A 24,757-nucleotide genomic window follows, 5' to 3' on the forward strand; every position below is an offset into this window, starting at 1 on the left:
ATTCTGTATACATTCCCAACAAAGGACCCGCCACATGTTTGGCCATTTTTTTATAAAACTCTGGCCCAAACCCATCAGGGCCCGGAGCCTTCCCACTCTGTAAGGATTTAATTGCATCCAAGACCTCCTGCACCCTGATAGGGCTGCATAGATCCAATCGACTTTCCTCTGACAGTATAGGGAGGTTAACAGTGTCAAGAAACAGTTTCCTGGCGTCTACAGTATTTTGACACTCAGGGGAATATAAGTCGTGATAGAACTCTTTCATTATTTTGCTGATAAGTTTAGCCTCAAACTGTAAGACACCTGCCTTATCTTTTAGAGAGGGTATTGCATAAGAGCCCCGTTTCCCTTGGGCAAGTCGGGCGAGCAAGCGTCCAGGTTTGTTGCCTGATTCAAATAATCTATGCTTCGCATAGAATATTGCAGTTTCCGCTTTCTGAGTTAACAGTTGGTCCAGGGCCGATCTAGCTGCATCCAACTTCCGAAGCACAGAAATAGACGAGGATTTCTTAAACTCCCTCTCCAAGTCAGTGATATCGCGTTCAAGCACTAATTGTTTGGCTAAGCTGCTCTTCTTTTTTGCCGAGGTAAAAGAGATAACGGAGCCCCTGAGAAATGCCTTACCCGCCTCCCATAGAGTAGAAGCACTAACCCCCGGTAAGTCATTTGTAGAAAGATAGAGTTCCCACTGATCTTCTAAATACTTTACAAATTTAGGGTCACTAAGGAGAGCTGGGTTTAGCCGCCAATGTCTAGACGAAGGGTCATAATAAGGTGGTGATAGCTCCATTGAAACTGATGAGTGGTCCGAAAGCGCACATGTGTGGATCAAACAGCCCCGGGTTCTGTCAAGGACAGATCCAGAAACAAACATGTAGTCAATTCTGGAAAAGGAAAAATGGGGGCGTGAGAAAAATGTGAAGTCCTTCACATGTGGATTACAAACTCTCCAAGCATCAAAGAGACCAAGATCTGAGCAGAGGTCCGTTGTAGCCTTTGCCATTTTTGAAGATGGTTGAGATTTTGGTGGATTATAATCAGTTTCAGGATTCAAGCCACAATTAAAATCCCCACCAATTATTACGTGGTTCGGACACACAGGGGAGGTTTTTGCCAGAAAATTTGAATAGAACGATCTATCAAAAGTATTTGGTGCATAAACACTTCCCAATAGAATTAATTCCCCATATAGAAGCCCAGTAATCAAAATAAATCGTCCGTCCGTATCCCTTACAATAGTATGTAGCGTGAATGGTAGATTTTTATGGACCAATATTGCGACGCCTCTACTTTTAGAGTTAAAGGAGGAATAATAAATTTGTCCCACCCAATCACGTTTGAGTTTTAGGTGTTCGGAATCTGTGAGGTGAGTCTCTTGCAGTAATGCAATCTGCACTCTATCTTTTTTGAGTAAGGAAATTATCTTGCGCCTCTTAATGACGTGGTTAATTCCCTTGACATTAAGAGTAATAATTTTAGTGTTACTCATTGCAAAAGTAATCTGTCATTGGACAAGAATCGTCAACCCAAGGCAAACAGAAAGAGTCATCATAATAAAAGACATGTGAAAGACTTAACCCATGGCCTGAACCGGCCGTGCTGACATGAACAAAACCATCACAAAAAGATGGCAAAGGAACCTTCACCCACACAACAAATTGCATACAATAACAGAATCAAGATAAACGTCAAGGTATCACGGACCAAAAACAGACAAACAAGAAACAAACAAAAATGAAAATGCCACCCACCGGGTGGTGTCACAAGCCCAGTGCAGCCAAAAGAAGTTTCACTCCACGGGAGAGAAGGAGAGAGAAGACAAGAAAAAGAAAAAAAAAAAAACAAAGCAAAACCCCGCCCCCGCTCCCCAAACCTGAATGGAATCGGGTTACTGTCAGTTGTGAATCAAAATTAGAGACTGAGTAAACAATTAGGCTATTTTCCCCGTTAAACCGTCTCTGCCTCCTCAAACTGCGTTAAACGCTGCGGACTCAGGCGTCCAATGACACGGTCCCAGTTAAGTCCTGCAGTGCCACAGTTTGTACGGGGCAAGCATCTATTAATCCAGCGCATTGATGAAACTTTGTGCATCTTTAGGCGATTCAAACTTGTGCTCATTGCCATTGTAAGTCAGCACAAGCGTCGCTGGATAGCGCATCCTAAAGCGGATGCCCTTGTCGATTAAGGCACGGCAAGAAGCATTAAATCCCCGTCGTTTCTCACGGATCGCGTAGGAGAAATCCTGATGTATGAAGATCCGCTGCCCGTCGTGGTGGAGTTCGGGGGCCGCTTTCACTGCAGCCATAATCCGCTGTTTATCTCCGGAGTTGTGGAGCTTGATGATCACCGGCCTGGGGTGAGCACCCCGCGGGCCGAGGCCCCGGTGTGCGCGGTCAATTTTAATGCGGGCTTTACCCGCGGAGCTGTGTCCCAGCCCGAGTGTGTCAGGCAGCCAAGCCTCAAAAAACTGAGTAGGGCTCTCACCCTCCGCACCTTCTTTCAGGTTAATGATGCGAATATTGTCGCGCCTGCTGCGGTTCTCTAAGTCGTCCAAACCTTTTGCCATAACCTTAATCCTCCCCTCCGCTTCAGCCAGCCTCCCCGCGAGGTCAGTCACCCCATCTTCCATATCTGAGATTCTCTGCTCTGCCTCCGTGACGCGTTTGGAGACGTTTTCCAGCGAGGACGAGATTTTCTCCAGTGTCCCCGACAGTGCAGACAGTTTTTGGTCAATTACCTCACTGATGCTATCGGTCACCTCACGGACGAGAGTTGCGGTGTCCACCGGGGGCGAGGGCTGGTCGCCCATTGCTACTAGCATGTCAGTTTGGCTAGCATTGTTCATCACGACGGCCGTGGTCTTTCGAGATTGTATCTTCGTCTGCTTCGACATTATTTAACTTCCAAAAAGCGTATTTAGGACTGCTGAGTATTCCCAAAGCTCTCAGTCACTAGTTTAGGTAAAAATATAGACAGTAGTGCGCATTACACTGTGATAAGTACAGGTGGGAGCGGGAGCACAGTGAAAGCACGTCTTCTAGCCTACCATATTCACCGGAACTCCGGAAATGTTTTTTTGTTGTTTTTTTTTTTTAGCAACACACTAGTGCAATCCATGGATGTGTAGCTATTGTGATGCTTCATAGTATGAAATGTCAGTGCACCTTCTGCTCCAGATACAAGCACCCTCGTTTTTCCAGGTGTAACAAAGAACTCAGTCAACTTACAAGATGAATTTTTGCCTCGTGCAGCCTTTTTAAGTTTTTCTGTGTCCATGTGAGCAACAAGATCTCTGGCACCTTTGTTAGACACACAAATGTCTGTGCCAGCTCTGCACACAGTGCACTCCGCCTCCCATTTATTCCGACTGGGATGGTACAAGAGAAATTTCTTGATGCACTTGCGCTTTGGCATCTTTTCAGCGCGCTGCTCCGCGCTCTGTCCCGTCTGTGCGTGGGGAACGACCCCTTACACCACATTTCGGGGATGATGTTGCACATATGAGTCCTCTGTAGGCCTGTAGGAAAACCCGGACATTTTCATCCATCTCAAAGAAAAGGACGGTTGGTCACTCTAGCGTTTACCTCTTTCCAGTCTTTATGCTAACCTAAACACAGCTTAACTTTTCTTATTCTACCTGCAGAAAACTACAAAAATGCTTCCACTGAGGCTTCAAATTACAAAATTGACCAACTTTTTTTTTTTTATCAAATGTTACCTTTATACATTTTACTTCAAGAACAAAATAACAATTCAGACTTTCATAATCTTTTTATTCGTTTCATTTCATACACGTGCATGCTATTTCTCTTCAGTCCAGCTCAGTTAAGGCTCAATTGATTCGGTTCTTGAGCAGACCTTCGTGTTTAATCTCGCCTTATGTAATTTTATTGTTTTGGGTGTTTTATCTTTAACAGCTACATAAAAACTTCATTATCAGAAAGAACAAATTTCCACCCTGAAAGCTGCCCACATGCACGAATAATAGCAAACTACCGTCCATCATGTAGGTTTGTCATGGAAACCCAAAGCTAATAATTAAAACCAATTTACAACACGATCCCTCCAACTCCTGATTTCTTTAAATTTCCCAAAATCTGATCAAATCCCAGCCCTCCTGGACTTTAGTCCTCCTGTTTATGCTCGATGAGTTCAAAGGTCAAACTTGAAGCGTACAGATCACTCTTGTGTTGCCTTGTTTTAAATAAAAGCCAGATTAAATATGAATGCAGTCATCGTTTCCATATGAACACGTCATGCATGAGGCAGGAAGTGAATCTGAACAGCTTTGATCTCCTGCCTTGATCAGCTCTTCAGCAGCTCTTCATCAGCTCTTCATCACAGCTGATGCGGCTCCTTCTTCCTCGTTATCGACGTGTAAGATGGATGCTCCACATAACTATAGTTTATTACACCTCCTTCATCCTCATAATCTATATCGTCCTCTTCAATATCATCAATATCATCATCGTCCAGGCAGCAGCTGTCCCCGTCTGACCCCTCGTCCTCTTCATCCTCCTCTGGCACATTCTCGCAGCTCATCCTCATCTTCTTGCTGTTGTTGTTCCTCACCGACGCCTCCAGAGCTTTCTGGCGACGGTAGAAGTGGGAGAACTTGTTGAAGATGATGGTGATGGGCAGCGCCACCACCAGGGTGCCACCCAGGATGCAGCCGCTTGCCGCCAACTTCCCGACCACAGTGACCGGCACTACGTCTCCATAACCCACTGTGGTCATGCTCACTGTCCCCCACCACCAGCAGGCCGGGATGGTGTCCAGGCCCACATCCTGGAATCAGACACAGAGGGATGCTTTAGACATCCAAGGTAATGATTTTCAGATGTATTAATATTATTATGTAAAGAACACAATTAAATAATAAAATACTTTGGTATATAAAATCTATCAGAACAAAGTTGAAGCTCTAATTTTCAAGAGGAAGAGATAAAGACAAACCTCTGACCACACGGACTAATGTGCTCTTTGAATTGAATCATTAGTAATTACACCAACAGGTGTGTCTTCCAACATCACAGATATCCCTGAAAAACAGGATAACTGCCACTTCGACTGTTCACTCACTGATATTTTTATTTGTTACAGACCAAAGTAAAGCTAACAGCTTGATTACGCTGTGAAGGATTTATCAGCGTCTAACGACACTAATTAAAGTGAAACACTCTTAATTAGCCAAATGTCATGAAAATCAGCTCAAGGATTTCATTGGCCGGAGGAACACGAGTGAGTATTAACACAAAGACTTTGTTACAAAGTAACTGAGTAGTTGGTTGAAGTGTGTAGCCATGTTTTCCGTCTTCATACCATACCATCCGCCGAACATTTCACAATGTAATGTTTGCTACGTTCATCGCCGTGTTAGCATTCCGACATTTATACTGAGAGGAATTCAAACTGCTCAGAAAGTTTTGGAAACATTCAAACTGTAAACTGATGATGGCTGTAAAACCGTACGCCAAACAGACTCTCACTGAAATCACTGAAACTAAGATGTTAAACTTTTAAAAGGCAAATTCAAAGAATTTATTTGAACACAAACTAAAAGTGAAATGATTTCCACCAGTGAGGAACGCGACCCCACGTCAGTCAAACTTTACCTCTTCATACTCAGCAGTGTAGGCGATACCCGAGAAGACGGACACTCCCACGGCCAGGTAGAGCAGCAGGATGCCCACCTCACGGTAGCTGTGCTGCAGGTAAAACATGGAGGGGTTGAGATGTGTTTGTGCACAAAGCCTCATCTGTCACGATCCAATAACTGAGGTTCAATTTGTGACAGCGTCACAGCCAAACGCCCACCGCCACTCCCGCCCAGCGGGAGAAAACACTCATCTGTGTTTTTTCTTGATGTGAACTTTGTGTCTGCAGCTCGCCTGACAAAAAGTTTGTCTCTGTAAATGTGACTCTACTTCTAAAGTTTTGCACTTCCTCATAAAAACTCATAAAAGAAGGTTTTATAAGAAGACTAGAAGAGAACATGTGGAAATACTGATTTGTATTCGACTGCCGCACTCCTCCACCAAGCTGAAAGTCCTCCATATAATGGATGAGTTCAGTTCCTGGTTTCAGGACATCTAGATGTGAAATCACTTTGAAATAAGAAAATCTCAAGAATGTCAACAGATTATTACAGTTTGATATGTATTTATGACATTTTGACGCGATGTGTCCCGTCTCCTGTAACGTTTTTAGGGAACTCTGCCCATAACTTTTTATAATCCTGCCAACAATCACATGAACTTCTTATTGAAAGCAATGAGCAACACAATCTGACAACACAGCAGAATTTAACACAGTTTAAAGTAGGGGTGGGGAACGTCCGGCCTCCGGGCCGCATGCGAGACCGTTTCAATCGGACCGCAAAGCAATAACATGTATATATTTTATATATGTAACTTATAGCATGAATAAAAAAATATGGAAAAAAAACCCCCACTGACAGTCATTAGTTTTCTGAGATAAAACAGACGGCTATCTACGTCCAAGTCAAAATCCTGCTCCTCACATACAAGGTCTTAAATAATCAGGCCCCATCTTAATCAATCAATCAATCAATCAATCTTTATTTATAAAGCACTTTTCATACAAAGATGTAGCACAAAGTGCTTTACATGGTTAAAAGCAGCCCACCCCACCCCGCCCTCCAACTCACTCCCCACACTCTCATTAACATAAACGATCGTGAATACATACACCCCCCCCCCCCCCCCCACCCACACACACACACACACACACACACACACACACACACACACTTAAAGAGTAAAATTGGGCTGGGCACACATGAGCCCAGTGAGGAAACACTATCACAGGGAGCCGTCTGCACCGGGAGACGGTCACAGACCGCAGCCTCCAGGCTGGGCACACAGCAGGAGGGAGGCAAAGGAGCCCCCCAGCCAGGCTGAGAGGACCCCCAGAGACCCAGCAGCCACAGTCGATCACAGCCCCGGTGCAGAGAGCGCCCTCTGAGGAAACACTGGAGATATGATCTAATAAGAGTATATACAGAATAAAAAGATAAAATAAATAAGATACAATATAAATATAAATAGAGTAAGAAGTTTAAAAAAAAAATAAGAATAAAATGAATAAATATTAGGCAAAACCTAAATTAATGATGTAAATAGAATAACAGGATAGAATAAATCAGCATAAAATAAATAAACGCTAAGTAAAAGCTAAATTAAAAAGGTGGGTCTTGAGCCTGTTCTTAAAAACATGTACGTTCTCTGCGGCCCTGAGCTCCTCCGGCAGGCTGTTCCACAGACGAGGACCATACCACTGAAAAGCTGCCTCTCCGTGAGCATGTGTCCTGACTTTAGGGACAATCAAAAGGCCAGTACCAGAGGACCTCAGGGTCCGCGAGGGTTCATATGGTAAAAGCAGATCTGAGAGATAAGACGGCCCAAGACCATTAAGACATTTAAAAACCAATAAAAGAACTTTACAATCGATCCTGAAACACACGGGGAGCCAATGACCTTGTAGTACCAGATCACCCTATTAGAGCACTTCACTCTCGCTCTGCAGGCCTACTTGTTGTTCCTAGAGTATTTAAAAGTAGAATGGGAGGCAGAGCCTTCAGTTTTCAGGCCCCTCTTCTGTGGAACCAGCTTCCAGTTTGGATTCAGGAGACAGACACTATCTCTACTTTCAAGATTAGGCTTCAAACTTTCCTTTTTGCTAAAGCATATAGTTAGGGCTGGACCAGGTGACCCTGAATCCTCCCTTAGTTATGCTGCAATAGACGTAGGCTGCCGGGGGATTCCCATGATGCATTGAGTTTTTCCTTTCCAGTCACCTTTCTCACTCACTATGTGTTAACAGACCTCTCTGCATTGAATCATATCTGTTATTAACCTCTGTCTCTCTTCCACAGCATGTCTTTATCCTGTCTTCCTTCTCTCACCCCAACCGGTCGCAGCAGATGGCCCCGCCCCTCCCTGAGCCTGGTTCTGCCGGAGGTTTCTTCCTGTTAAAAGGGAGTTTTTCCTTCCCACTGTCACCATAGTGCTGCTCATAGGGGGTCATATGATTGATGGGGTTTTCTCTGTACCTATGAAGCGCCTTCAGGCAACTTTTGTTGTGATTTGGCGCTATATAAATAAAATTGAATTGAATTGAATACAGCACGTGATGTACGTTATTACATGATTGACAACAAAGGATGAATCCTGGCAGCTGTCATGAAAACGAAGGTGGATTCAGAACGCTGCGTGTTCCAGGAAAGATGGACACCTGATTTTTTTTCTTTGTTTAAGTGAAAGGCAAGCTGTGCCCAGTTTGTGGCGCGGCGCCGGCGCCATTACAGTTCGAAACATGCTAAACATGATGAGCTGAGAGCTCAACGTTAATGCTCTTCCCCAGAGTTTGAGTCCTTAACAAGCAGCTCTCACACGACCACAGACAGACAGAGAATAACGTGTGCAAGTTTTGTGGTGAGTGCATTAATAGCCATGAAACCTCATGAGGCTTAGTAACACGGTACTTTGTAAAAAATGAAATGGCCCCCACCCCTGCTTTAAAGGAAACAAATGTCAGCTATATTAAAATGAAGAAGGATGGTGCTGAAAAAGAAGTGTAAAAAATAAAGAAATGTGGATCCTTTGCACTATGAAAAACAAATGTAAGAGAAAAAAAACTTTGTATGCAAAAAACAGTCAGTGGAGTAAAAAAATGAGTTATCTGAGAAATGGAGCATTTCCACAAATAAGCAGCAGTAAAAGTCAATTCACAATGAAGCTGGTCTTTTTTCAGAGAACTGCTTTTTCATTAGATTATGCTTTACTTCTGAAATGTTTTGTTTTCCATTTTCAAGATCAAACTAAACATTAAACTAATGTTTTGAGTTAAAGGCTTTTTCATTACTTGATATGCAGGAAAGAGACCAAATAAGCTCTCAGTGCTTCATTTCAAATGCCGGTCACGGATCAGGAACTTTATTAAAGTGGTGCTGCACTTTAATAAAGGCTTTAATAATCCTCTGCTGGAAGGAACAAGCTCATGGTATAGGAGACGAGACGGAAACACAATGTGCAGATGTAATGAAAACCAGGAGGAGCAGCATGGTCCCTGATCCTTCATCAACAACTCCACCTCCAAAAAATGTCAAATAAAACAGAACACATGGATTTCCATAATATCAGATTATGTTCACAATAGAATTGACAAAATATCTAATTTTAAGAAAAATAAATGCTCATTTTGAATTTGATGCTGGGACAGGCCGTGCATTCCCACATGCATGCATTATGAGTCCATAAACATCTGGGAACTCAGGAGACCAGCTGTCATAAGTCAAAGGAGACTCTGAAGTTCTGGACTCTGCATTCACAACCCAGCAACCGACAGAGCTGTTTAACAAGTGTATTTACACAAGGTTTAAAAGGCAGCAGGACCTGAGGCTGATGAATCACAGGACGGTGATTCAGGCGGCTGTTTTGTCAACAAAGGAGAGAAGACTCGGTCAGAGCCAGAGCAGAGGAGTGGTTAGACTATCCTGACATCCTGGGAGGGACGGGAGGAGCGGTGGCGTGTGGACAGGCAGGTAAGTTTCCTCAGTTCCTTTCTCAGTGCACACAGACCAGCTTGGAAATCCCGGGAAAGACGTCTGTTGCAGGTCAGTGGCTTAACAGGTATGCTGACTGATCACAGTCTGAGAGGTTTGGCTCGAGCGGGTCTTAAAACTAATCACTAATCCTCAGATGGACGGCATGTGCAGCAGGCGAGAAGCGATTTTCAGTTGGTGTACGGTCCGGACTGCAGGCTGCCACTTCAGCACTTGGACTCTATCCAAGGAGCTGTGCTGCGGGAATAGGAAGGCCTTCCCTGGAAAAGTTGTCGTCTGGATGGAAGCATATGTAATACCATCAGAGATGCAGGTTTCTGAACTGAGTGCTGATAACAAGCCAGATGTTCCCTCTGCTCTTTAGTCCAGAGGCCGTAGCATCCATGATTTCCAAATAGAATTTCACATTTCAGTTCGTCTGACCTCAGAACAGTTTTTCACGTTGCCTCAGTCCAATTTTAATCAGCTACGAGAGACGGCGGCGTTTCTGGATCACGTTACCATACGGCTTCTTGTTTGCACGATAGAGCTTTAACCTGCTGTCCCGCGCAGATGGCACGGTGAGTTGTGTTCATAGGCAGAACCGACCCTGCACACACTGATTTCTCCCAATTCTCTGATTATTTTGATGATATTATGCATCATAGATGAGGAGATATTCACAGCCTTCACAATTTTAAATTCAGGAACATTATTCTGGAATATTTTACTTCTTAGAAACGGTCTCTCTGAGCTTCTCGGTGAATAAACTTTGGGTCTATGAGGTTTACAAAAACATTTTACGCCGCGTCCCAACTTTTTAGGAATTGGGATGGTGCGTCCATTTTCCCCGCTGGTGTCATTGATACATTACACATGATACTAGTTGCTTGGACTGATTTAGAATATTAAACCAAGTTTCCATCAGATGTTAAAGGTTGCATAAAGAGATTCTGAGCAGATTAATGTGTAAACATGACTTAAAGTGTAAATGTTGCCATCATAGATTGTGCTAGCTTCAAGGCTTTTACAGATGACCTCACTAATCCAACTTATACCTTGAAAGCATGATTTGAATTATAAACCATCCACAGCAATGCTAGCTAATTGGAATTGCTAAGTCATGCGTTTCCTAATGTTGTTTTTCTTCCATCTCAAACACACTGACACAATTCCCCTAAACTCAACAAGTGAACATCAGTGAGATCTTGTGTTAAAAACTGCAGCCCACATGCAAACTTTAGTTTCCTTCCGTTGTCTTTTTTTGTGCGTCATCTCCAAAACAGTGTGCATCACATCAGCTGAGATCTGCTCACAATCCATCAACCTGTATCTGAGGCGTCTACAGAAAGGTCAACAGAACAAAATGTCACAAAACTACAAAATAAAAAAATCAGTCACGTTGTTTGTACGGCTGGTTAATGTCGCTGTGTGTATGGGATACACACATTACAAAACTTTGTGTGTCTGTGTGAGCAGACAGAGTCCCCACTCACCCGCAGTGTTGCTCCCAGTGATCGCAGGCCTGTCGAGTGTCGCGCCAACTTTAACACTCTGAAGATCCTCATTAACCTGAACACCTGAGAGGACACAGAGTGGACTATGAGTCTTTAAAAAGAGTCGAACTCTGGCTGCACGGCAGCAGCTGCAGACATTCACTACACTGATCCAACGGTGGAGTCACGAAGCTTCAAATAACGGGGTCCGTGTATGGACGCGTAATCGCCGCGAGCTTCAGATGGGGTTTTTTCTAATGAGCACAGAAGCCACACCCACCACGTGCTCTAAGCTTTTGTTTGCGAGGAACAGCCAATCGGAAGGAAGTTGCATCAACGACATGTTGGTGTTAAAGACCCTAGCATTAGCTCAGCAGCAGGCCCATTTTATTTTTAGTGCTCTTTAAATGACAGAAAGTAACAGAAAGAAGAGAAGACGAGCTTTAGGGAGATAAGCACAAAGCATTCATGGAAAAATCAGCTTCACATTACTGTAACTCCTCAACCACACTGGGCTACAGAAAAAATGGTTCCTGAAAGATGAGAATTATTTTATAATTTTACAGCCACAATGATAAAATAAGCCCAGGCCCAGTATGATACTGGTGTGATAAAGGGTTGAACAGTGGGTGAACGGAGGCGCCTCATTAAATATAACTGTTTTGAACTGGGAATCATAAAAAGTTACTCAAATGTGAAACGAAACCCTAAAAAAAAAATCCCTGACCCCGATGTTTTAAATTTAAAATGAACTGAACGTCGTTGTTATAAAGAGCAGGTTTCGTGTTGTGGCATTTGAATCTGTTTGTCATTTTAGAAATATTGATTGAGAAATAGCTCCAGTTACACATGTATCATAGTTGTGCACTAATTAGCCGCACAGATCCATGAAATGCTAGACTGTCATTCAGGACCTGGAAATATATCAGACTAATGGAGCTACAATCCATAAGCCTTAGTTTCCTCCTGCTACAGGAGAATCTTAAGTGTGACATTAAGACCTGTGAGTAAGCATACACTCTTACATTGACTTCCTTTATGATTTCTCTTCATCGTGTGTAATATAAAATGAGCGTGGTCCAAGAACTGGTTGTTGTTGCTTGTGTGATCTCACTCTACATGGTCTGCAGTTATTAATACTGTCTCAGCGTTACAGTTTGAGGCTAGCAGAACCTCCACAGATGGTGCATGTAATATTAACAGTGTGCTCTTTGATAGGACTGATGAGATTAATACTGCATATCAGACACTGTCACCATAAATACAAACTATCACAGCCTTTACTGAGCGATTATGACAAATGTGACGAATCCTTCGTTACATTTTTACCAGAGCAGCATGCGGTCCACATCCACAGCACAGACCTGTATGAGTCGTCCCAGGTTGCCCAGCTCGGACTCGGATCCCAGAGTCATGTCAAAGAGCAGAGTGACGTAGATGGGAACCACAGACACCATGTCAATAATGTTCAGAGGGTGATGGAAGAACTTCTTCCTGTTTGGTGCGAGCAGCAGCCGCGTGACGACCTCAAAGAGATCACAAACACTCAGCGTTTGTCACTGTCCTCTGTGTTCAGCGTCTCTATCAGCACTGACATATTTGGGCCTAATATTTAAGTTTAGGTATTTTAACTGTGCCTGGAATTTGTGTTTGGTCTAAACAAAGTAATAAAATTAAACTGATGCAAGTCAAACCAATTGAATGAAGTATGTAACAGCTCATCATGGTCTGACTTTGCATTCTTTGAGGGTTTTTTTCTTTGTCTCGTGAGTTCCCCGCGTCTTTGTGTGATGTTCTTTGTCTTCTTTTCATTTTACTTCCTTCTTTATTTTAAAGATTTATTTGACGGGACAGCAGTAAAGAGGGGAGAGAGAGCGGGGAAAGATACACAGTAAAGGAACGTGGGCTCAAACCTCAAACTGACGTTCTTCCTGTTTTATTTTGAAGGGTATTTCCTCACTTGGCTTCCATAAGTTTAATTCCCTCCTTGTGTACCTTTCTCTCTCTGCTGTATTTACTCTGTTAGTCTTTGTGAAGTTGTCCCCGTGTCTTCCTTCGCGACCTGTTTCTCTGTTTTTTTTTCACTTCCTGCTCCGTATATTTTTGGAGTGATCCTCTCTGTTCTGTTTCTCCTGCCTTCACCGTGTAGCACGTTGCTATCTTTCAGGAGTATTTAAAGTGCCTTTTCCTTCATCCCTGCAAAGACATTAAACTCTGTGCTGTGTTTCATCTTCCCTTTGATAAATCTCCAGCGTGAGATACATATTTATGATCATTTTAAAGCATATTATCTTTATTGTTTGCTTAACTGATACACAGTTAAGTTTATTACTTTTTTTCTTCTCATTGACATGCATGGGAAATGCCCTTATACACAACCTCAAATATTAGACCCAGTGAGTTTTTAGTGCACAGTAAAACAGTTCACAGCAGGCTTAGTTTTAATCACCTCACCTCGAAGGTGAACCAGCAGGAGCAGAACACCTCCAGCGCCTGCATGGTCGGCTCTTCAATCAACTTTCCATCAGAATCAAAAGTCTGGGAGACAAAAAGGACAGAGGACAGTTTTTAAAAGTGTTTTCAATTAAACATTTAGTGATTTCAAATGTATTAAAATTTGAGAGCCCATTAGATATTTTTATTTTGAAATAATTACAAACACAAATTTTTATTCATGTATCTTTTCAACGACAGGATTTTCTTTAACAGACATCAAAGGTAGAATGCTCAGTTCAGCATGAACGCTGATCTTAGAGCCAAAGAAAAGACAAACAGACACATGGTGGCTAAACAGAAATGATCTGTTGTAATAAATGCAAATACAAACAGGAAAAGTGATGATATAAGGTGGACTAAGGATAAAAATAAGGCATCAAGAGTTTAAATAAAACACAAGTAAAACAGGGTCAATCTATCTGACTGATTAAATCATTTTATTGGTACTTTATTCTTCTTTAATTATCTTTATGTAAATAGTTGTTCGTGTGTTTTGGGACTTAATCAGGAAAAATCTAAAGCACAGAGAGCTGCGTGTCCAAGCTGTTGATTTACTGGTTCATTTAGTTTCCCACCATCACCTTTGGCCACTTACTGAAAGAGTGAAGTCACAAACGAAGGAAATGAACTTCCTCTGCAGACTGTCTGAGCAGTTAAAGGACACACTGGAGAGATTATATCTCAGTTTACTTCCTTAAAAAGCTGGGAGAGCTGGCCAGGACATCGCTGTCCCTGTGACCTGGACCCGGGTACTTTGGTTTTTAGCATCACTCTGTTTGGATGCAAACAATTATCAGTATTTTACTTTGTTTTCAGTTCATAAGGTTGCTTCAAGCATGTTTTTCTGTCTTTCTCAGAGCGGATTTAAGGCTCTTTGTGAAAGACATCTTTGGTAATATTAGACGAGTGTAAGTCACACAAAATTAGTTTGTCTATTTGATTTCACTGAGTTTGACTCTGAGAGCAAACAAACAGTTTTAATGAAACTGTGGATGAAAAGGGTTAAATACTCGAATTGTCTTCATGTGAGCCTGAATCAGCCCGATGAAGCCAACAGATGCTTCCTGCTGAAAGCTGACTGAACCGTGTTGTTTGGTCTCCACGTTTCCAGCTCGCCGTACCCACCTGATACTCTGGCATGCTGTTGATACACATGGTGGAGATGGATGTGAGCACCACTCCGATGGAGAGCAGACTGAAGAGCTTGCTGGGGATGGAGTATCCCGGGTTCTCCAGCGTCAACCACAAACACTTCCTGATGTTCCCATAACGCACTTCCTGGAAGTGCTGCATGTCTCTGCGAAGGTGGAAAAAGGCAGTGAGTTAATAATTTATTTAAAAAAAGGAGAAAGAAAGTGCAGCTGTGTGTCTTTTACTTGTTTAAGTCGGATATCTCGTCCACAGATGTGTCTACACTGCTGGCGTCGCTCTCATCGTCCCAGCTACGATGTCGGCTGCTCTCCAGTTTGCGGTCGTGGTAACGGTAACTACAGCAACTGTCCAGGAAGAACTCATTGATGCCCCAGTACTCGATCTCCTGGCTGTTCGGGGAATAGAAGCCAAATCAAGGTTATCTATGCAGTATTAAAAGAAAAGTACAAACTACATCAAAATAAAATGATTTCCATCTGTTTTTTTCTTCATCTGCTTCCAATGTTATTAGTGCACTAAATGGATCCATGACTCCTATAATTATGCTGCATAAACAAAGGACATATGCAAGCAGGCCAAAGGCCTAATTCACATTAAATCTCTGCTTGTTCTTTCCAGCACAAATATAACACTGACACACCTGAAGATCCACTACAGGATTTGCAGATTTGCTTTGGTGTGAAAACCAGGATGTGTTCCTGAAGGTAACCAAACAGGCTTTTTGAGCAAACCTCAGTTTAACAAACGTTAAAGAAAAGTAAAACAAAAACAATCCAACCGTGGAGCTCAGTCTTTGCGTTCATGTCCAGGACACGGGACCAATCAAAGCCTCCACCACCAGCGCTGCACCCTCAGTGACTGTAGATGATGTCACATTTGTGCACAACAGCAGTGCTTCAGTGTGTGAGATCATGAATAAGAGGTGAGATGTTACAACTTAGTCTCAGTAGTTTGGGTTTGTGACTTTTTCAAAGGATCAGCTGCTTAAATTTTACACGATTGTGTAGAGTTGATGAATTCATTTTACTGTTTATGTTTTTAGGCTTTAAAGTTTTTCATGCAAAGCAACAATGAACAGTGAAGTCTGTTAGCAGCTGCTGTGTCTGATTACAGGTCAGATAAACCAAGAAAAACTGAACAGACTAAAACCTTTGTTTGAGTCACAAACGTCCACAATCAGTTCCAGCTGGATTGGTATGACAGGTGTAAAGGTTCTCTGGGATGCAGAAGGATGAGGATGTTAAAATGAATGTTGCTCAGACAGACCTGAAGGAGAAGACGCACAGCTCCTCCATGATGTGAAGTTTGCCAGTTTGGTAGAAGTGGATGACGTAAGGGAACAGGCCAGGATTCCTATCAAAGTAAAACTCCTTCTCCTGCACATCATAGTCATCACACACCTATAGCAGGAAAGGTGGGAATACGACAGAGGAAGAGTGAAGAAGAAGAGAAGCAGGTGGGCTTTCAACAAGTCAAGCAAAAATCCATCAGGTCTCGTGTCAGTCGTATCCCGCTCACACCCAAACACCTGCAGTATGGCCTCCTCTGAGTCACATGCCAGCAGCTTTCCCAGTCTGGTGTCTGGGAATTTCTTCAGCGTGCTGGAACAGAGGCTCCTCTTCAGACCTCCGACGTTCACGTGGACGAGACCCTCGTCAGAGTCCTGGTGAGCCCAGCTGGGCAGACTCTCCTTCCCCATGGTTAGATCAGCTGAGACACAAAGACAATGAAATGAACACAAACTGAAAAACACCGCTCTGACACTTTTTAGAGACATTTAATTTTGTGGTTACATTATTAAAAGACACGATGTAGATAAAAAGGAAACTGTGAGTCTGATCTATCAGTGTGTTAGCCTGAGTCCTGTAAACATACCCTTGTCAACATATTTACCACATCATGCCAGTATACTCAACCATCTGTCACCATTCATTTCCTTTCACCGCATCCCCGCATGTCTCTGCTGCAACAGTTTCCCTTTGTGTAAGTCATTTGTGATAAAATTGCTGGTTAATTTCAAAAACTGTGAACGTATATGGATAAAACCCAAACAGCCAAGCTGTGCTCAGACATAAAAATCAATTCAGCTTTGAATTAAATCTCCACAGGACACAAACACAGATCTGCAGCAGTTTCTGTGAAGACTTCTCATAACCCCCCCCTCTTGATTCTTGTCTCACATGTGAATCTGTCAGTAAGACACATGAGTGAGACAGCGAGAGAAAAGAAGCATTAAAATGTAATCATCTTAAAAGGAAAAGACATCAGAGGTGGAAAAGCCAATTCAAAGTGACGTTTCCTAACTTAAATCGGCGTTTTCTGCCGTGGTTCTGCTGGGCCGAAGCTCAGAGGCATTTCTCAATGTTTTTTTTCAAAGGGAATTTATCGACGCATGGTTTTCTGAGTACACGCGATCTTTACGGTCCAGATTCAGTTACATGAGAGCTGCTTTATATTCGGCAACCGCAGCCTTCTAGTGAGGAGTAAGTACTGCGATTTAGTATCACTAACAATGATAAATAATGCCCCTCTGTTCTACTATCACTCACTCAGACGATCAAGTTTTATTCTTATTCTTGCATCTATACGTCATGTACAGGTAGAGGAAACCTATGCAGTTCAGGCTGCACAGTTTATCCTTCTCCTCCTTCCTTCTATGAGTCACATGTTCCAGGCTTCAGACTGTGCTAAACACTCAGATTCACACAGTTTTTTCTGCTCTTGGGTTTTTGTGATGTCATAAAGAGTGGACATCTCCACCCATGTCCATCCTGGACATTATGGATGGGGATAGAAAATAATATATTCCCTAAAACCTTCAGTTTGGGATGAGCGACCAATCAGAAACAAGCTGGGAGGAGCTAAATCGTCTGGTTTCAGACAGAGGATGAACTGGAAGTTTCACCATGACATAAACAAGGATTATTTTGAAGTGCGATCACTCAGAGCTATTCTTGGGGCTGGAAATTAGCTGAATACGACCCCTTTGATGACAGACACAACATTTTAATGGAAGCTGTGATCGTTTGACAGTTAATGTGCATCTGACTGAATCATGACTCATCTCTCGCCCTTAATCTTTGTCTTCTTTATCTCAAGCTGAGTCAGCACTCATTGAACCCCCCATGAAGAGCGTGTAACAAAGAAGAGTCTCAGCTTTATTTTCTGCTCCAAACGTTTGAGCTTCTTTTTAAAATTCTAGCTCCTCTAACTCCACCTGCTGCTCTAAATGCACTTTTAAGACCAGGGGGGCAGAAACTAATATGTAAGTACATAGAGACATTTTCATGTTGACCACAAAACACAACAAGCACTGGTTGAGAGCCAGACTTAATCTAAGCGTAACCACAGTTTGCACATTTTCAAAGTGTTTCTGTGCAAGAAGCAGAAGATTTAAAACGGTTCTTCTGACCTCATGGTTTCTTGCAACTTTCTCCATCAAGTTTAAAAAAACAAAAAAAACATATATCGATGCAGCCAGAACTCCCACACGTGCTCATTTACTGTACTCCCGGTGCAAACACCCACACAGCGCGCATACTTTCACAACAAAAAGAAGCTACACAATGAAATCAGACAACAGATGAGTAAATTACAAAGTTCACATCAAACCCCCAAAATTGTGGAAAGTGCTGTGATGCTATCAGCGTCTCCCAAATCTTCCTGCTGTGATTTAAGATGTTTTTTAACAATACCAAGGTAACATGACCGCCAGGAAAACATAATTCAGTCCTGTTTAGTTGCCAAGAATTGTATTAATATCGCTTAGCAACAAGTAAAGGTTGTGAGGATGAAGGTGTCTGCAGCTCTGTTTTCATTTTCACTCCATCACCGCCAGTTTGAGCTGAGTGTAACTCGTGTTTTTGGAGCTACAATTTACAGCCGTCCCCCAAACACACCACACAACAGTTTATCGTGACACTCTTTCAAAGACCTGTCTGAGGGCTGAGACTTGGCGTCATGTGACGACTAGAGCTGGATATTATACGGCATGTCTGGTGAGGATTCCCCCACAAAAAACGTTTGAACCTGACACTTCATAACTTGTGTTTCTGCACCAATTTGTACTTTTTTTTCACTGATGTCTTTAAAGGGAACACAAAAATCCATCAGTATATATACTGCAGTCTAATAATGTGAGGCTTTAAGGCCATACTGTGTTGCTTTTAAAAAATTATGCTCAGTTATTCCTTGTAATAGTATCCCTGCTGGGCTAACTCGCAGACACATTTCCTCTTCATCTTCTGTGTTTTGACTTTTGCAGTCATCAGTCTGAGCTGACGACGTGTCAGGCTGCTTTTATGTGGGGAAATCTGGTTAAACATGTGTCACATGGTCACATCAGTACTAAACTGTTGTGTATATTTTAAGCCACTTTTAATAGGTCAGATGCACTTCAGAAAGAAAATGCTGCTTCCAGTTTGGATTGTGATTGATATTCCCTCAGTGTACACCCTCCTTATATTTCTGAGCCTTTGTGTGGCCGTCCTCTACACACAGAGTGGAGCAGGCAGCAGATGCTGCAGGGGAAACAAAGGCAGCACAGGTGACAGTTTGTATTTGTCATCAGAGTGTAAATATCCAAACAGTTGCTTCTCATGTGGTGCTCACTCTAGCAGGACCGAGGACATCCATCCATCCATCCATCCATTGTGAGGCTGCAGTAAGTGCCTCGCTGCAGGTAAAGTGTAGCTATAATGTAATGTAACAAGGTTACAGAGCCTCTAATTACAGAGTGTAGGAAATCGCCCGAGGAATCGCAGACAGGTGTTAACCTAATGTGGACATAATGGCGTTTTAACCAGGACGCTCTGACTTCATCTGCTCCTGAATCTTTCACTGTCTTCCTGCTGGTATTTAATCAGGTTTCTCTTCGCTCAGCTCACTGATTTATGGTCACACGTCCTGGCTATTGTTCGCTTTACCGCAGCTGGAATCTGTCTTCATCCGTCAGCGGCATGTTTGGGTCAAACTCAGAGACGGGTGTAAGAACTCACAGAGCGCTGGACAAGAATAATAATAATAATAATAATTCCATGTACGTTACTATATAACGCTCTTTTACACTTGACCACATTTTTAACTCATTCACTGCCAGCCATTGGCAGTGAATGAGTTAAACCCATTGACTCATTCACTGCCATTGACGGCTATAGATGTCAATGGCAGTGAATGAGTTAACAGAAAAACAGATTTTTTTACATCCCTTTGAATTCGTGTGTAGCTACATGTTTATTTAAAAGTTGACCATGAATAATTTATGAAATATGATTTCAGTCTGAAAACGCCAACATTACATTCAGCTGCTGAAACATTAGAATCCAGCCACACAGTAATGCACAGCTGATATATTTCGGATATACTTCACTGTAATCTCTGGTCTCCTCTTTGCTGTGTTTGGTTTCTTTGGTGATTTTTAGTTAATCGTATTTATGTGAATGTTTTGTCTCTGCATGGTCATTGTCTGTTTTTTTATGGTCGGTCTTTGTGGTTCTCTTGTGTTTTCTTGTTTCATGTGGTTGGTTTTATGGTTATTTTTCATCCTTCATAATTGTTTATGCTCTCTTTGTGGCACATCCTTGTAAATGCATACATTGTTGTGAAACCACGAGAGTTAACGGTCCCTCTCTGAAGTTGATGCATGTTCAGAAATCCATTTCTAAAGATTCAACGACCGAATGCCTCCATGCATTAAACTGATGAGGCAAGAGTATTTAACCACTGAAAACGGCCTCTAGTGATAAAAGCTGAATGTAAACAAAACTTACAAAATAATCTGAACTCAGGAGTGTCTTACTGGACCTCTTAAACTCATCACACAGCCTTGTCTAAGGAGCTTGGAAAGAAAAGCGACTGGACTTTTCACCTCTCATCCGAGAAGCTTCTTCATTCTAGGGTCAAATGGTGGAGAGTCCCAGATTTAAACTAGAGATGGCACGATACCACTTTTTAATGTCCGATACCGATTCTGATATCATGAATTTGAATATCTGCCAATACCGATATGAAGCCGATATAGCGTATTTTGTAATCAATAAAACTGTTTTTTATAAATATCTCGCTGCATTTTGTATAAGTTCATACTTAAGTTTTAAAAAACAAGCGACCGAAGCTATTCTGTTATACCTGTATGCAAAAAATACACTACACACAAAACATTTTATAGTTTAGCAACACTGATCAATCTAATAAATCTAAACCTACACCATCCTCCCTATTCTGGTATTTTAAAGAGTAGTTACCTACCTCACTAATAGGGTTGCAAACTCCCAGCAAAAATATTAGGGAACCACCCCCCGCCCTTAATCGATGTAATCAACTTTAATTTAATGCAAGTGTAAAACAAATGCACAGAAATGAATTATTTTTCTACAATAATTAAATAGATTCAACATCTTTCTTCAACAGAATTGCAGACTGCACAGATGGTACCAAAGGAAAAAGTACTATAGCTTACTAGGGTATATGTTAGACTTCTTAGTTACTATATACAATAATGGATTTCTATACATTTAATCAGATGACCACGTTTGTTATAAGATTCAGATAATTATTTATTCAAAGTTTTTAAATGACATAACAAAGAAAAGTATTTCTTTGTGCCCCCCTTTCCCTGTTAATGCCCTACCTGGCCCCCGACAAAACTTTGCTAGACCCGCCCCTGCACAGTTACCAGCCTTCAGCTATGTAAAAAAGGATCCTGGTGTTAGTTGTCTCTCAGAAACAGTTCATAACTTCCCTTCAACTCATTCAACTAAAAGGTAAACCTGTTTCTCCATCACCTGTTCAGCTCTGATGGTTCAGTAAGGACATCTCCTGGTTTCATCTTCATGTTTCCCTCTCACCACATAACCAAACCGACATCATGACCAGCAGCTTTTATAAATACATTCTGCTGTTGTTTATCCGCTGGTCTCCTCTTTCTAGCGCAAAGTGGGCGATAAACAAACAAGAAAGACGGAACTTGCAGCAGAAAACCCGATCAGCTGATCATTGATCAGTTTCATGTTTGAAGTAATAACAGGAGAGGAAGGGGGAGTGAATGAGAGCAGATGCAACTGCGCAGCAAAGACAGAATAACTCCAGCTTTGTGTCTATTTTTTAATTCTAGCTGAAATACCGGACAAATCGCTTCCTTTTCACCTCAGTATCGAACTCCGATGGTCAGTGCAGCTGTGGCTCAATATATCAGTTGTTAAGCTTAACGTGGAAATACTCTGCAAACATTCAGGGATGAACTTACACACTTGCTTTACTTCTCTGGGAAAGTTTTTGCCAAGATGAAATGCTGCGGTTAGGAAGCATGTAGCGAGGCTCCAAATGCTCCAACAGACCGCCGACAGGTGTCGCAGACAACAGTCGCTCTATCACGTGACACATACTGCTCCGATGCACCGAGCTGGGTAAGTAGCGCGTTTTGTGAGGTGATTTTGTGATACTTCGGATCGGATTACATTTTTTATTTCTCTCCGATATCCGATTCAGTAATTTAGGTCAGTATCGGACTGATACCGATACGTAATATCGGATCAGTCCATCTCTAATTTAAACCCCGTGGGAGTTTCCCCCCAAAGAGGGACAAAGGACCCCCTGATGATCCTCTACCTAATCACATGAGCCAAGGTGTGAAAACGGGTGTGGGTCACAATCAGCCAGGGTTTCAGGTGAGTTCATTGTGAAACCTGGCTCCACCCTATCATGCGAATTCCTGAGGTCAGATGGCCCAGGATGTGAGTGGGCGTTAAGGCGTCTGGGAAGGGATCTCAAAACTGGATTATAGATGGCAGACAGTTGGTGTCGTAAACCACCGCCTCTGTTCAAAGATGGTCGCTCACAGTGGACATAGATGGCTTCTTTCACTCCTCTTTCAAACCATCTGTCCTCTCTGTCCAAAATGTGAACGTTGGCATCCTCGAAAGAGTGACCTTTGACCTTAAGATGCAGATGGACAGCTGAGTCTTGTCCTGTGGACGTGGCTATTCTATGTTGCGCCATGCGCTTGTGAAGTGGCTGTTTGGTCTCTCCAATGTAGAGGTCTGGGCATTCCTCGCTGGACTGTACAGCAAACACCACATTGTGAAGTTTGTGTTTTGGAGTTTTGTCTTTCGGGTGAACCAGTTTCGGTCTGAGTGTGTTGCTGGGTCTGAAGTACACCGGGATGTCATGCTTGGAGAAAACTCTCCTGAGTTTCTCTGATACATAGGGGATGTAGCCGGTGTATCAGAGAGTGTCTGGGAGATCCCTTCCCAGACGCCTTAATGCCCACTCACATCCTGGACTAGGTTTCACAATGAACTCACCCGAAACTCTGGCTGATTGTGACCCACACCCGTTTTCACACCTTGGCTCATGTGATTAGGTAGAGGATCATCAGGGGGTCCTTTTGTCCCTCTTTGGGGGGAAACTCCCACAGGGCTTAAATCTGGGACTCTCCACCATTTGACCCTAGAACTGAAGAAGCTTCTCAGATGAAGGTGAAACGTCTTCAAGCAACCTAAAGAAGTCCAGACGCTTTTCTTTCCAAGCTCTTTAGACTACGATGACCTGGATGACTGAGAACCTTCACAGACATACCACACAGCCTTCACTGAGCCTGGATTATGTTGTTGTTAGAGTAAACTGCTCCCGACGCTCAGTAACTGACTTTATAAAGGAGTTTGTTCAGGATAAGAAACTCCCCACGATAACTTTAAAGTATGTTTGTTTTTGTTATCTGGAAACACTGTTCAGCCACTGCAGCTCTAAAATGATAGATTGCCCCAAAGCCTCTGTTTCTGACACCAACACTGACCTAGAGCTGACCCATTTGTTAGATTTAGTTTCACTAAATGAAACAAACATAGCTCTTTATTACCCGCTGCACTGCATCTGTCGTATTAAAATGGGCTTATTATGCTCATTTCCAGCTTCAGATGTTTATTCTCAGACTTTACCACAGTGGCTTTGCATGATTCAGATTTTGAAATAATCCTTATTTGTCATGTACAGGATGGCTTTCTTCAGATTGGCTGCCCCTTGCAAACAGAAGGTTTGTCCCTGAGACAGTTCTTGGGGATGTAAGTGCTGAGTGAACCTCAGACTGTCTGAAACCTCAGTGTTTCAGACAGCTTGTGGTTGACAGGGATGAATATTATTTAAGTTTTTACATATTTAGTATGAACATCCACTGATATAGTATACACCACAGGAAATTTACAAAGAGCAGAATAGGCCCACTAAGGGCTCCACAGCTTGTTAATGAAGTATTTAAATATTTTCTTGCCCCCCACATTAAATACGAGTGAGACACTGGGAGCCTCCGTGTGTCTGTAATTACATGCTGAGCTCTCCGGGGAGCTGCTTTGGTGCACATACAGAAATAAAGTTGATCTATAATTCAGCACCTGCAGCCTGGAATCACAGCGGTGGGGAAAAAAGCATCTTCAACAACAAACTCCCTCCGTGAGCGAGAAGCAGTGCTGCAAACAAAAGGGCGAAACTTCCCAGAGTAATCTGGGATAACTGGAGCTGCCACTTTAAATCTATTTCACTAAGACCACGCGACGAAAAAAGATGCTGGTGTGTTTTAATGTGACTTACCTGTGATGTCATCTTCACCCCATGATGAAGTTTTTCACTCCTCCACCTCTGAAAAAGATGTGATCGCTGGAAAACAAACAAGAAACCTTGTAAAACCCGCGCGACCTCCTCGTGCTGGAAACTTCAGCCTCCTGCTGCAGGGCTGTCACAGTCCGCCGTGCGCGCGCAGCTTTCCTCCATCTGAAGCGCTCATCGGTCCGTCTTCTCTCTCGGAGGCGGTCTTCGGCTTTTTCCGTCACATTCCGTAACAAGAGCCGATCTCCGAGTGAGACATGTCTCCTGTATGAAAGACTTTTTATGATGCGTTTGCGGCGCTCAGCGGTTATTCAGAGTTCAGCGAGGCTGTTTTTAAAGTCTTAATCTGTCCGCGGAGAATCAGCGCAGCTGCGTTAAACCGGCTCTAACACCGTCATCGTAATATCTCTTATATCTTACATCTGAGATGTAAGCTCTGTGTGTGTGTGTG

General features: G+C 42.7%; 1 protein-coding gene across 2 annotated transcripts; it reads right to left on the reverse strand.

The window, feature by feature from the left end:
* Nucleotides 1-3,762: 3,762 nt before the first annotated feature.
* On the reverse strand, nt 3,763-24,457 carry LOC101482251 (delayed-rectifier potassium channel regulatory subunit KCNS2). 2 transcript variants are annotated; one of them, XM_004559031.3, is made up of 10 exons: nt 24,292-24,457; nt 16,241-16,422; nt 15,979-16,112; nt 14,937-15,101; nt 14,686-14,857; nt 13,519-13,602; nt 12,429-12,590; nt 11,065-11,148; nt 5,619-5,711; nt 3,763-4,791 (listed from the first exon to the last, which is right to left on the reverse strand). In XM_004559031.3, exons 2-10 carry the CDS (start codon nt 16,409-16,411, stop codon nt 4,342-4,344), a joined length of 1,515 nt encoding a protein of 504 aa, XP_004559088.3. In that variant the 5' UTR covers nt 16,412-16,422; nt 24,292-24,457; the 3' UTR covers nt 3,763-4,341. The 2 variants fall into 2 exon arrangements, with proteins under 2 accessions (XP_004559088.3, XP_076740454.1); XM_076884339.1 differs by lacking the exon at nt 12,429-12,590.
* Between the last annotated feature and the right edge of the window lie 300 nt (nt 24,458-24,757).

Source organism: Maylandia zebra, linkage group LG5, assembly GCF_041146795.1.
Source record: "Maylandia zebra isolate NMK-2024a linkage group LG5, Mzebra_GT3a, whole genome shotgun sequence".
NCBI classification, from domain to species: Eukaryota; Metazoa; Chordata; class Actinopteri; order Cichliformes; family Cichlidae; genus Maylandia; species Maylandia zebra.

What these genes read in the sequence shown, in the direction of transcription:
- LOC101482251 (XM_004559031.3), bottom strand. Translation starts at nt 16,411, where the DNA reads ATGGGGAAGGAGAGTCTGCCCAGCTGGGCTCACCAGGACTCTGACGAG. An exon ending in ACAGCATGCCAGAGTATCAG is followed by an intron (nt 13,603 to 14,685) that starts GTGGGTACGGCG and finishes TTTGTCTCCCAG; the next exon opens with ACTTTTGATTCTGATGGAAA. An exon ending in ACCTGGGACGACTCATACAG is followed by an intron (nt 11,149 to 12,428) that starts GTCTGTGCTGTG and finishes GTGTCCTCTCAG; the next exon opens with GTGTTCAGGTTAATGAGGAT.